At 38.2% G+C, this 13712-nt stretch overlaps 2 protein-coding genes across 2 annotated transcripts; one reads left to right on the forward strand and one right to left on the reverse strand.

The window, feature by feature from the left end:
- Positions 1-542: 542 nt before the first annotated feature.
- LOC107791374 (uncharacterized) lies at positions 543-3254 on the forward strand. The gene is made up of 6 exons (XM_016613428.2): positions 543-739; positions 957-983; positions 1133-1255; positions 1424-1688; positions 2289-2375; positions 2544-3254. Exons 1-6 carry the CDS (start codon positions 693-695, stop codon positions 2898-2900), a joined length of 906 nt encoding a protein of 301 aa, XP_016468914.1. The 5' UTR covers positions 543-692; the 3' UTR covers positions 2901-3254.
- Positions 3255-3744: 490 nt separating this feature from the next.
- On the reverse strand, positions 3745-12950 carry LOC107791370 (methylmalonate-semialdehyde dehydrogenase [acylating], mitochondrial). Its single transcript, XM_075217983.1, has 19 exons — positions 12634-12950; positions 12467-12531; positions 12103-12174; positions 11827-11988; positions 11664-11742; positions 11424-11578; positions 11031-11094; positions 7924-8003; positions 7530-7595; positions 6578-6628; positions 6353-6504; positions 6162-6252; positions 5982-6062; positions 4811-4888; positions 4691-4726; positions 4561-4604; positions 4379-4457; positions 4019-4109; positions 3745-3918 (listed from the first exon to the last, which is right to left on the reverse strand). The coding sequence occupies exons 1-19, from the start codon at positions 12656-12658 to the stop codon at positions 3809-3811; spliced, it is 1581 nt and encodes a 526-aa protein (XP_075074084.1). The 5' UTR covers positions 12659-12950; the 3' UTR covers positions 3745-3808.
- Positions 12951-13712: the final 762 nt, after the last annotated feature.

Below are 13712 nucleotides of genomic sequence, written 5' to 3' on the forward strand. Positions count from 1 at the left end.
TGGACTTGATATTTGTTCATGGTAATGTTACCAATAAATTTAATAATTCTACTTATATATCTTGAAATTAACGTAAAGAAAAAAAATTAAAAGTGTGAATTTATTATAATTTAATAAATAAAATATTATTAAATTATTTTAATTGTAAGTAAAATACCCAGATAAAAGTATATTATATAGCATATAATATAGAAGATCTTACATAAATAGGAGGATTTATAATGCCAGGGACATAATAAACATTTCAGGTGAAAGGTTGTAAAATCTGATCAAAGTGACTAATGTGATAACTAGATCATAGTAAAATGATTTTGGCGTGACAAAAGAAAGAAAAGTAATTTTTGGGTAATGAACACAAAGTTAAATGATCGCCCATGAATGAACACAAAGTTAAATGATAGCCCGCGATTTTGTAGTATAGTTTAGTGTAAACGTTACATGTGGTTCCAATGGGAACATAGGAGGGATTAGATTCCCGAAAATGACATCCATTTTCCACTAATCACGAGGTCCTTTATTACAAAGCAAATGCACCTCCTATTTTCATACCCTTTCGTCTTCTTAATTTTCCTCTTCAAAGGCCGTCTAAGTTCTGGCTGATCACATAATAAAAATTTCAATAAACTTCACAACAACTCAAAGCTGCGAAAATTGAAGGAATATAAATAAAGAAAAAAGAAAGATTTTCTCAAATGGGTCTTGTCACTCTAACTCTCCAATGCATGGATTTTCTAGCTTGGTAATTCACTCTTCTTAATTTCTCCATGCTTTTTGTTGTTGCTTCAGAAATTGAAACTGAGCATACAAAATCTTATAAATTAAGTTGGAAATAAGAAGGGAATTTTTCAAGTACATGTTGCGTGTATAGTATACAAGTATGTATTTTGCATGTATTTTTGATTGCATACTCATAGTATTTCTTTACTTCGTTTTTTTCTGCTTTTAATTTTTTGCAGGCCGATACTTGCTCTAGGATATCCTCTGTAAGACTCGAAATTCTTCATTACAACAATTGATTTTTCTTTTCTTCTCGATATACCAATTTGCACAATACCCACAATTTTTTAACGATTAAATTAAGCTGTGCACTTTTCGGTAATGTTAACAAATCTTTTGTGTGGTACTATTTCAGATATGTGTCTATTCGAACCATTGAGACTGGCTCCAACTATGACTTGAAGAAGCTAGTAACATATTGGATCATCTTTTCTTTTATTTATCTGTTCGAGCAAGTTTTTGAGAATCTTATTAAATGGTAAGTTGGTTTACTCTATATATAGCTAGTAATATATAATAAAAAAAGAATTAAATTCATTCTATAAATCGTACTCTATATATTTCCGCAAAAATTATATACACTAACAATATAAAGAATTTAATAGGCAGGAGACAATATACTGATGTTTCTTATCTACCATTGCAGGGTGCCTCTGTGGCCATATATAAGATTAGTTGCTATCTTTTGGTTGGTGATACCTCAGTTCAATGGGGCATTCTACATTTACCAAAATATTATTCTTCCATGTTCGAAAGTAAAACTGCTTGATGTCAACCTATATAATGTCACTGAATGGTTTAATGAGCTAAAGAAAGATTCATTTATCAAGAAAGAGAAGTTTCTGGCTGTAGCAGACAGGTCTTTTGAAGAGAATGAATCTGAACGTCTGGCAAAACTTACTGCAAGCAAGGTGATTTATGTTATATACATTGACATTATAGAGAATTATTACAACTTTGTGTACTTTGACCGGTAACGTGTCTCATTTTCTAGGTTACTAATCTCACTTATTAATGCTTACGGATCCTTTGCACTGTAAGCTTAGTGCTATTTGGCAAGAAAAGTCGGTTCATTGTCAAATCAGATATTCATTTGTTCTAATAAGTACATTAACTGGCTAATTTATTTCGCAAGAAAAGTCGGTTCATTGTCAAATCAGATATTCATTTGTTCTAATAAGTACATTAACTGGCTAATTTATTTGACAAGTGAGATTGCCAATAACTTTCAGTTATCAAAAATTGGACTCTTTCTGGTGCAGATTTTAAAAATACACATATGTAAATATATCTCCTGGGAGACGAATTAGGAACTTTCAACTTGTATTCAGTATATAATATACTCGTAGCGATGATTTTCTCTTTAATTAGCAGTCCAAGTACAAGATTTTTGACTTTTTGCTTTTGTTAGATCATACATCATTCTTTTACTTTGTGAATACGAATTTTTCTGTCTGCGTATACATACAATCCTGAAAATCCACCAACTAATAATCTTATGGCCTATACAGCCCGAGTGCAATGGGGATGGCCTGGTTTTGGGAGAGATCGAGGTAATGGAGTGCACAGCAAAAGGTGATGCAGCTGAACCAAACCAGGTTATGTTTTTTAATCCTTTGAAGAAATCCCCAAGTTTAATTTGATACTCCCTTATTTTCCTCAAGCTCTCTCTCATTAGATTCCAGATTTCTTATCGCTATTTTTGTTCATAAACCGAGCATGTAATCAGCAACTTGGTGATTAACATGTCCACTGCAAAATTGCAGGTTGGAACTATGGTTGAAAAACTAGTTCAGATTGAGAAGAAAGCAAGTTTAGCTATACAGGTCTATGAACCAACCATTCCAGTAAGTGCTGAATTGATCAAAATCCCAGAGACTCCTTTTGTACAAAAATTCCAGGATAAGTGGACTTGTGCAATATGTCAAGTGACAACCAGCTCTGTGTTTACACTACAATCTCATATTCGTGGGAGAAGACATCGAGCTGAGGCTAAGCTATGGTGCCATTTCTGTAACTTGAGGTGCTCTGGAGAGATTGATATGATTGCACATCTTAAGGGGAGGAAGCACTTGGCAAAAATTCAAGAAACTTTTGCTGGTGCTAATGCAGGAGCTTCTTAGAGTATTTCCATATTTGGCTTTTGGTTCAAATTGGGGCATACCTATAGACAGATTTGTTCTGGTGGTCTATGTCAATAGGTGACATATCAATTTAGTATATGGATCAGTTATATTCACTGACAGTTTAAGAATTTTACACCATCAATATAATATAACCAGCTGACTATAGCTAGTTATTACTACTATATTTTCAAGATAGTGGTCATAGCAGGTTTGCTATGAAAAGTTACCTATTGTCATAGGTAGACTTAATCTATGATGGTGTGAAAAAATTCCAAACTGTCAGTGTGCATAGAACTCAAGCTTTTAATATGTATTATCTGGTAGCATCTAAAGCTTCTTAATGCTACTTAGTCAGCCTTCTGTTATTCTATTTCAGTTTTATTTTATCAACTTTTATGCATCTGAAAACTGTTGAAATGTGCAACGAGCCCTTATAAGTCTCAAAAGCCTCCAAGTTGCTCACTAATTAATCTCCATGTAAGTTTTGAGAGAATCACGTGGCTTATGGAGAATTTGAGTGTTAAAAGAGTTATTTACATATAAACTCACACCTTGACTATTTCTCTGGGGTACCTATTACCTCCCACCAGCACTGATACTGAGAAAATTATGCCTACCAAGGCTTCGACAGAAAAAATTGGTCTGCATTGTTTGTCTCTACCGGATCTAAACCCTGATCTCCTGTAGTTGGTGTTCTGATTGTATCCCTTTCTAAGGGCATCACACAAACATACAAAAGGGGAGGAGAGGGAAACTGAGCACTTTCAGCCGGAGGAATTGAAAATCCGGTAACAGAAAATAACACAGGGGACATGAGGGGGCTAGTTTGAGAGAGAGAATATCGGTAAAAGTTTTTTTATTGCACTCTAGAAAAGGTATTCTGAAGTTAATCAATACATTTTTTATTACTTCTGAGAAGTTGGCATTGCTAGAGAGACACCAGAGCCAGCTGGCAAATCCTTCCATTGCTGTGTTATTGTCTTAATCTGCGTGTAAAACTGAACTCCAGCCTTGCCTACAATGCACATCCCAAACAATAAAATGAAATTGAGTACCATTTCCTGAGCAGGACGCGGATACATATAAAGACTAGAATGAATATCTTTGTTCCTTACCATAGAAATTGAGGTCACCAGCGAAAGAAGCCTTAGATCCGGTAAAGGAGAAGAATGGTAGTGGAACTGGAATAGGAACATTGATCCCAACCTTCAAAAGGAAGCACAAGAAAAACACAACAATTTTATCAGCAAGCAGAAACACACAAAAACTACACGACGGACATGTTGCTTTATTGCATTATGCAACACCTAAAATGGTATGTCAAATGATACATAAATGGATTACAGACAGAGAGAAACAGAGTGAAGCATAATTCTCTATCCAATAATTCTTACGTTTTTAAGTGAGGATTTTATCACCATAGTTGTTTTTTCTTTCCAAATAGGTTACCAAGTTTATGCAGCGAAATATCATACCTGGCCAGCCTCAATCTCTGTTTGGAACTTCCTTGCTGCTACACCAGAAGTAGTAAAGATAGCAGCACCATTACCCCACCTGCAAAAGCAGGATGACATTGGTATAGGACGCAAACACACTTCAACGGAACATGAGTTTGAGGGTGGGAGGGAAAGAAAGCAGAACAGGGTACAGGACTTACTTATTCTTGTTAACAATGTTAATGGCCTCGTCTAAGCTGTTGGCCTGAGAGCAGCACAATGACAATTCTAGCTTAGTACATCACTTGATAAGTATTGGTAATGCGACATGGAGAATGGTTAACAACTAACCTGCATGCAAATAAGAACTGGGCCAAAGATCTCCTCCTACAAAAAAGGCATATACTCTTTGTGGTTAATATGCCATAATCTGAAATTCAAGAGGGAGATTGGAGAATGTAGGACGGCTACCTTGTAACATTCCATATCAGGAGTGACATCAGACAAGATTGTGGGACCAACAAAATTGCCTTTTTCATATCCCGGGACCTATTAGGCATCAGGGTGAAACAAGTTAAACTTTACAGACACAGCTCATGTCATAATGAAAAACAGAAACTGCTACTGATTAGGGGTGGCAAAATGGTTAAGAGAAAACAGTTAACCACCCATATTATCCACTAAAAAATGGGTCGGATAATGAACTTTTTCAAAATGGGTCAAATATGGGTAAGAACCATATTATCCATTTAGAAAATGGATAACCAATGTGTCTTAACTTTTACATTTGTAAACCTCAAATTGGGGATTCCTCAAGTTAGGGAGACTAAGAATCCTCCCAAAAGTGATCATATGCAAGAAGTCATGGATAATATGGTATCGGTTAACCCGTTTTTTATCAGTATTAAAAATGAATCGGGTCGGATAATTTATCCGATTTTTCATTACTCGTGTTCGACCCGAACCATATCCGACCCGCCCGTTTGCCACTCCTACTACTGATGCAAGAAAAAGAAGGATAAAGCTATTTTTTCTTTTCTTGTTTGACAACTAACTTCTTTTTTCCTGATAAGTAGTAATTTTTTCCCTTTATATCAGGGCATAAAGGGACTGTACTCAATATTTAGCTAAAATGCAGTTTAATTCCAAATCAACCTATCCTATCAAGTATCAACTTTGCCATGTCGATCAGTTTTGGGGACATAGCATAATGCACCTCCTCGTTGCTTTGCCTTATGTCAGATTTATAAATCCAAAAGTAGCACAAGAATAAGATCAATTTTGCTGAACGGAATAAAGGGCAGTGAAATAGGATTGGACTTGCCAAACATTACCCCGTTTGATTGTTAAGAAGCTCCATTACTTCTAAAATTATGATGACTATCTGAATATTGAACTCCAGCAACCATTTGAACTAATAAACTGATTAACTTACACACTGAATTTAAGCGGATATTGACAAATGTCCGATATGTATTTCAGATATTCATTTCTCCTACTTTTAAAGTAATTATTTCCTAGAGCCTCTTTATCATTGATTATTCACCCCTTTGCACACATCCATATGAAAAAGAACATCTCAATGGAAATTTGGGTGCTATCAGAACACAAATAAGAAGACAAACAGGATAAAAGCAGATACCACAATATCTCTTCCATCAAGCAACAATCTCGCTCCACTATCAACGCCGCTTTGAACCAATCGGCATACTCGTTCTTTAGCCTGTGGTCTCCGAAAAATCCAGAATCATAAACATGGAAATTTGCAAGCAGCAGAAGTCATTGTGTAACATGTTTGTGCAATCTTGAACCATGCACCCACCTGCTTGCTAATTACTGGACCTAAGTCTGCATCAGGTTCTGTTCCACCACTGACCTTTAGGGCTTTTGCACGTTCCAACAACTTTTCTTCCCTGCAAGATAAAATAGTAATACCATGCCTCAAAGGTGTCAATGGTAAACTAAAAGATAAAAGAGAAGTAGAGTACTAATAAGCAAGGTGAAACGTATTACCAAGGTTTTGGTTCCCCAACAAAGACCACTGTGCTTAATGCCATGCATCTTTGTCCTGCTGCACCAAAACCAGCCGCCACTAGAGCATTTATCGTGGAATCTATGTTTGCATCAGGCATGACGACGCCATGGTTTTTGGCTCCCATATTGGACTAAGGCATTTTCAGATGGTTAGTCATGTCTTTAACCAAATAAGTGAGAGGGGTTTGGTAATATTGCACTAACCTGAACACGTTTTCCTTTAGCTGATGCTCTAGCATATATATGCATACCAGCCTGGGAGGTAATAGTAAAGCACGGAATGCTCAATATACCACATGGTGAACAAGATAATACAAAATAGATGAAAAATCTATTGACAACTGATTTCATTCGAAAAAGAAACCAGGATTTCATTCATTGATGTGTTAAACTTTTAGTATAGACAACCATCCACCCTGGCCTTTGTGATGTGTCAAAACCTTACTGATGACCTACGGGTGAAAGCCATAAGAGGCAGAGACAAATGGGAGAGACTTGACCAACCAACTATAAAGCATAAAAACTAAGCATGAGACATCAGACAACTACCAAAATATTAAGCGTAAAAGAAAATGTAAAATTCCACTAAGCGAATCTTTAAAGATAAAATATGGAGCATCTAGGGCATGTTTGGGATGACGGAAAACATTTTTTAGAGAATAAGTCATTTCCTGACACCAAACACCAGAAAATATTTTCCATTAAAAGGGGCAAACTTTCTTTGCTCATGTTCCCTGATAAATGATAACGCGTTTGAAATAGTTTCTAAATTTATAGAGTAACAGCACCTTTTTGGGTATTTAACTAAAAATTCCAAAACCAGAAAACATAGATAGCGGCTGATCATGACTAGAAAAAAGCATACAGAGACAAGCTATGCCCAACCCAAAAACCAAACCAAAAAAAATATGCAAAACAAAAAAACAAAAAGAAGAAGAAAGAAGACACCCACAAATAGTTATAACAAACCAGCTACTGATCCAGCACTAGACAACATAACCAAACCAAGCTACAGAATTCAGAAGATCAAAACCATGCAAATTATAGATTCATTTGGTCTTGAGAACACTGTACTACTTAATGTCCTGTATCTGTAACTACACATAAAGCACTTAGGAATTGTGGCTTAAATTGTCAAAAAAACAATGGTACTTACTTGATTTGAGCCAACAAATGATACGGCTCTGATATCGTCATCATCACATATAGCATTAACAATGTCCTGTAAGACAGAGAGGTATCATGAATATTCATACATAAAATACACCACCAAAAGACCCAAACATATCTCAACTACTAATACCACTAAGTTGTGTTTTAAAAGGGTATGGATGTGATGGAATGTGGCCAAGAAAAATGCCTTCCTTGGAAGCATCAATATATTTTTTATCTTGTGGGATAAAAGGCAAATTCATTACATAGTTTTACTCAATCTTATGGTGTTGCTTAAGATATAGGATAAGAAGGCTATTAAGGAATTTAATACGTTTACTGGACTTTACAAAGAATCAGAAAAGACATATCACTAGCAATTATAGGAAAAGACTTACATGGGTTCCATGAACGATATTTAGAACACCATCAGGCAAGCCAGCTTCCATTGCCAACTCTGCCAACATCATGGAAGCCCCTGAAACCAAACGGTGAAACAAAAATAAGTCAAATTCAGAAGAGCATAAGTGATACTATTTTAGATGGGTCTATTATTATATAAAATGACTCCAGCCAATTATTTTGGTTTCTCTTTTTATTTATTTTTAAAAGGATTTTTAAAAAATCTTACTCGAGTACACAGTTCCATTTCCACGCCTGTCTCTCTAACGGTAACACTGCCATTTCCACCGGCAAATCTCAGCGCCGGCGATTCGTCCAGATGAACCAGGTAAGTTCGACCCTCTCTTTCTCTCTCCTCTCCTCTCCTTTCTCTCTCCTTTCTTTCTCCTTTCTCTCTGTCGGGTCTCTCTTCCTTTCCCTTTCTTTTAACCCTAGCAGCAGCTAGGCCGACGACCGGTGACCCACCGGCGCAAGCTATCTTCTGCTTTTCCGGCCCAGCCACACCACCCTCCCCTGTGTTTCCCCTTTCTTCAAACCTTGCCTCGGCGTACCTCTAGTTCTCGGGCAGGCACTGTTTTCCGGTGACCGTTCTGGTGACAGTCCTCCCCCTTTTCTTGGCCTCGGGGTTTGCTGTGTGTGTTGCAGGTAGCACATTTGGTGGCTGTTTGGTGACAGGTGGGAGGTGCACGGACAAGCATAGCGGAGCAGGCCATTTGACAGTCACAAAGGGCTGGATGTCGGGTTCCAAAGCACCCAGGTTATATTTGCGGGAATTGCTGCAGCTGCCCAGGCAAGCGCGAGGCATACGGGCGAGTAGAGCGGAGCATCTCCGGGTGCATCAAGTCATATTTCCAGGTTCTTTCCATCGGGAGTTGGTACCTCCCGTTTTCTTGTCTCTTTCTCTGTGTTAGATAATTTGTGGCTATCTAGTTAGCACCATTTTAAGCGTATTTTTAGTATTTTTAGTATACTTGTAGTTGCAACCGGCTATTTTCTGGTTTGGGCCCGGGTTTGGGCCTTCCGAAGTATGTCGTAGGTATAGTGGCCGTGGTGTGGGATGGTAGAGTAAGGTCATGTCCTCGAGGGGTGCCGGGGGTGAGAAGGGGGGTGGGGAGCGGGTCAGGGGTTGGGACGAGAGGAAAGGAGGGTAAGGGGAAAGAGGGAGGCTGTAGATTGAGGATCGGGTCGTGGAACATAGGCACGCTGACGAGTAAGTCTATTGAGTTGGCAAAGATTCTCCAGAAGAGAAAGGTTAATATAGCTTGTGTCCAGGAGACTAGGTGGGCAGGGTCGAAGGCGAGGAATGCGGACGGGTATAAGTTGTGGTACTCTGGAGTCGTGAGGGGTAAGAATGGAGTGGGTATCTTGGTGGATAGGGATCTTAGAGAGTCTGTGGTTGAGGTTAGGCGAGTGAATGATAGGCTAATGTTTATTAAGTTGGTCATTGGTGAGTGCACCCTCAATGTAGTTAGCGCTTACGCGCCGCAAGCGGGCTTGGATGAGGAGGTTAAGAGGCGCTTTTGGGAGGGCCTGGATGAGATTGTGCGTAATATTCCTCCTACTGAAAGGTTATTTATTGGAGGGGATTTTAATGGCCATATCGGGGCGGCTGCTGGTAGTTATGGCGAGGTGCATGGTGGCTTTAGCCTTGGGGATAGGAACGGAGGAGGTACTTCGCTGTTAGACTTCGCTAAGGCTTTCGAGCTGGTGATTGCGAACTTAACTTTTCTGAAGAGGGAGGAGCATCTGGTTACTTTCCGAAGTTCGGCGGCGAAGACTCAGATCGATTACCTTCTCCTCAGAAGGTGTGATAGAGGGTTGTGCAAGGATTGCAAAGTTATCCCGGGAGAGACCTTCGCGACTCAGCATAGGCTCTTAGTGATGAACATTGGCATTATGATGAAGAGGAAGAAGAGGTATGCTCGTGGCCGACCAAGGATTAGATGGGGAGCTTTAACCAAGGATAAAGCCCAGGAATTGGAGGGGCGGTTATCTGCTATGGGAGCTTGGAGGAGTAGTGTAGACGCGAGCACTATGTGGTCAACTACGGCGAACTATGTAAGGAAGGCGGCGAGAGAGGTGCTAGGTGTATCGAAGGGTTTTTTTGGCAGGCACCAAGGAGACTGGTGGTGGAATGACATAGTCCAAGGTAAAGTGGAGGCGAGAAGGTAGCGTACGTGAAGTTGGCAGGGAGCTCAAGCGAGGAGGAGAGGAGAGCGAATAGAGAGAGGTACAAAGTGGCTAGGAAAGAGGCGAAGCTGGCGGTCACGGAGGCTAAGAATGCAGCGTTTAGCCGTTTATACGAGGAATTAGGGGAGAAAGGAGGGGACATGAAGTTGTTTCGGCTGGCTAAAGCGAGGGAGAGGAAGGCCCGGGATCTGGACCAAGTGAGGTGCATCAAAGATGAGGATGGTAGAGTATTGGTGGGAGATCCCCAGATTAAGCAGAGATGGCAGACGTACTTTTCGGCAGGACATGGTTCGTCTGCAGATTTCCGAGGACATGGCCCTTGATAGGAAGGCCTGGAGGACTAGCATTAGAGTTGTAGGATAGGGGTAGTGGAGCTTTCCTTACTGCATGTCGGGGGTGAGGTGGGGTTGGATTAGGGTTGATCTTAGATGGTTTGCAGTTTATGTTGAACCCACACTATTCTTGTTGTTTATCTTAGATTCCTTTCCTTAGACTTTGGTTACTGTTATTGCAAGTCATTCATCTTTTGATTTTTATGCTTCTGTTACTATAATGGTTTTTACTGGAGTTACTAATGAATTCTCTTTTCTTTTCTTGTTTTTCTTTATTTCCGTCGTTCTGAGCCGAGGGTCTATCGGAAACAGCCTCTCTGTCCTACCGGAGCAGGGGTAAGGTCTGCGTACACATTACCCTCCCCAGACCCAACTATGTGGGATTTTACTAGGTAGTTGTTGTCTTTTTATTTATTTGTTTCTTTTTTTTTTTCCTGTACTGTTCCACCAACCTCCTAATAAGGTGAATAACTTCCGTAGTTGAACGATCCGGCATGAACCCGAACTGGTTGTCGGATACAGACACCAAATGTCGTATGCTACAAAATAAGTCAATAATTGATAGATATGAGAACAGGTACCTGGGTCCTTCTCTGAAGGCTTAAGAACGTAGGTGTTACCACAAGTAGCTGCAACAGGAAACATCTGCACCAAATTCAGATATAAATTACATAAAGATACTCATATTTTCTGAAACTTAAGCTTAACCCCGTCCCCAAACCCCCCAACACACACAAAAAAAAAAGGAAAAGAAAAGAAAAAAACAAATTCATACTAATCACAAACAAAAACTTTCTTGATCTCATAGTGTTGTTATGTGGAAATGAGAAAATGAGACTGATTCCTCAAGCAAGTTAGAAGTCAAAGAGAAGGCAACCAAGTTCGAACAGAGACTAAACAATAAAGAGATTTGAGAAATGCACTTGAAATGTATGGAAACTGCGAAAGGAGCAAAAAAAATAAGATATGCCTACCCATAAGGGAATCATTGCCGGAAAGTTGAACGGACAAATCCCAGCACAAACACCCAGAGGTTCCCTTATGCTATATGTATCAATTCCATTTGATACATTAGACATATACTCGCCCATCTGCAAAGTCGCCATTCCGCATGCATGCTCCACCACCTCTTCATAAAACAGAAAAAAGAAATTCAAGTTCACAGTCATCATGTAGAAGATGTTTCCCTATGCCTTAGTGAGTGAAGAACCAACCAAGACCACGGAATACATCGCCTTGTGCATCTTTCAATGTCTTTCCTTGTTCAGTCGTCACATTCAAGGCAAGCTTATCCTGGAACAAACATATGATAAATGACGTGAACAGAGATCACAAGCAAAAACTGCAGAAAGATACCGGAATAGAACAAAAACAAACCATGTTCTTCCTAATAAGCTCTTGGAATTTGAGCATGACCCGTTGTCTTGTGGTTATGGGTGTGTTCCTCCATGACTGGAACGCCTCCTTGGCTGCAGAAACTGCAGATTTGAACTCCTCATTTGTGGTTAAAGGTATCTGAGAAACCACCTCTTGTGTTGCCTATAACCAAAATTCAAGCAATCAAAAATTTCCCCTAACTGGAACCAAGAACATTTTGCACCCAACATATTAGCATATAATGTAAAAATTGCAACTTTAGCGCGATTCACTTACTGGGTTTATAACATCAATGAATTCTGATGATTTTGAATCTACAAAGCTGCCACCAATTAAATTTGGAACTCTCTGATAAATAAAACCAAGAAAGTTCTTAGCTCAAAACACTGCTTCATAAAAAACTTAAATAGACTAAAAGCTGCCTCTCTAATTGAACCAAGCTATTATATAAACAGAAAGTATTAGAACAAAGCATGATTATACTAAGGCTATTTTTCATATCTGAAAGGCGGAACCTTCAACATTAATTAAGCTTCAACTCGCTTCATTTCCATTCATTTCATAGGGTAAAAAAAATCAAGACTGATTAATTAAGAAAAAAAGTAGAATAAATTAAAACATGGGGTAAAGAGGTACTGACAGCAACTGAGAAGTGGTGATTAGAGAGAGCAAAAACCCTTGGAGTCAAAGACCTCAATTTCCTCACTGCAACAAATACAATATTTATGGGTTATTAATATCAATTAACAGACATGATTAATATGGAAAATAATAAAAAGGGTATTCTATAAATTGGGGAAATCTTACTTCTATGGACTGGAAACTGCATCATTGTTCCTCAGACTAACCCTGCTATATATTTGGTCCAAGAAAATGGTGTTTTTAAAAGAGCAGAGAAGAGCAATGCTATTGCAATTTTCTAACTCTTTATCGATTTCACAAATTATTTTAGAGATTATCGGATAGTTGATGATTGATGATGAAGATCATAGTCAGTGATAAGGAGTTAGGAAAAAATTGCCTCGCTGCATTTTAAAATGGAAAATTTTGGTAGGTAAATAATTTTGCCCTTTTCGAAGCTATCCAGTTTGGAGATCAGCCACATCACTTGTCATACTGTGTCGGGTATCTTTTGTTTTTTAAAAGTTAAGAACCCCTATTTAAAATATGGAAAAGATTTTTAAAGGAGAAATAACCAATTAATTAGCTCTCTAAATATATTCCAAAAACCACTCATGATTGATGAAGTTCAGAATAGAGCACAAATTTTCAAGTCATATTAAATATTGATGAAAAGTGTTATAACATTGTTACGGGATAGGAAGACATTCACCTAAGATGAAATTCAAGTTTTTTAAGAATGTTGTAGAATTATCGATATTATATGTGAGTAAGTATTAGGTTTATAAGTCACAAATATTCGCAAGATGATCATCCCTATGGAAATGTAGATGTCTAAGTGAATGTGTGATCCTACAAAGATAGGCAATATTCGAATGATAACATCTAACGAAAACGTGCAATTAACATACGTATTTGGGATTTGATCATGTCAATCACCATCAAATGTACAATTGGAACCAGATGTATAGACAAGACCAATTAGTGGCATTTAAGATTAATCATTAGTGGCACTATACATTAAGAGGTCGTTGTTTGATAGCTGGTTAGGAGAAGAAAGTAACATAGCTTATACAATGTTTGGTAGCCATTAGTTATTTTGTATAAAATTGGCATAACTAATATCATGTTTGGTTGTCATTTTACAGTTCTACATTAATAATATATGTATAAGTTATGAGTCAATCTGTGTATTATTTATGTGAGGTAAAAGATGGAATAACTAATACATATATTAGTAATACATGAATAAAATATTAAAGTGA

Source organism: Nicotiana tabacum, chromosome 7 (assembly GCF_000715075.1).
Source record: "Nicotiana tabacum cultivar K326 chromosome 7, ASM71507v2, whole genome shotgun sequence".
Lineage (NCBI taxonomy): Eukaryota > Viridiplantae > Streptophyta > Magnoliopsida > Solanales > Solanaceae > Nicotiana > Nicotiana tabacum.

Coding starts and splice junctions, on each gene's coding strand:
- LOC107791374 (XM_016613428.2), top strand. CDS start 693: ATGGGTCTTGTCACTCTAACTCTCCAATGCATGGATTTTCTAGCTTG. Junction 984..1,132: donor CTTGCTCTAGGATATCCTCT/GTAAGACTCGAA, acceptor GTACTATTTCAG/ATATGTGTCTATTCGAACCA. Junction 2,376..2,543: donor ATGCAGCTGAACCAAACCAG/GTTATGTTTTTT, acceptor GCAAAATTGCAG/GTTGGAACTATGGTTGAAAA.
- LOC107791370 (XM_075217983.1), bottom strand. CDS start 12,658: ATGATGCAGTTTCCAGTCCATAGAA. Junction 6,063..6,161: donor GTCCAGTAATTAGCAAGCAG/GTGGGTGCATGG, acceptor CGGAGACCACAG/GCTAAAGAACGAGTATGCCG. Junction 4,458..4,560: donor AACATTGTTAACAAGAATAA/GTAAGTCCTGTA, acceptor CTGCTTTTGCAG/GTGGGGTAATGGTGCTGCTA.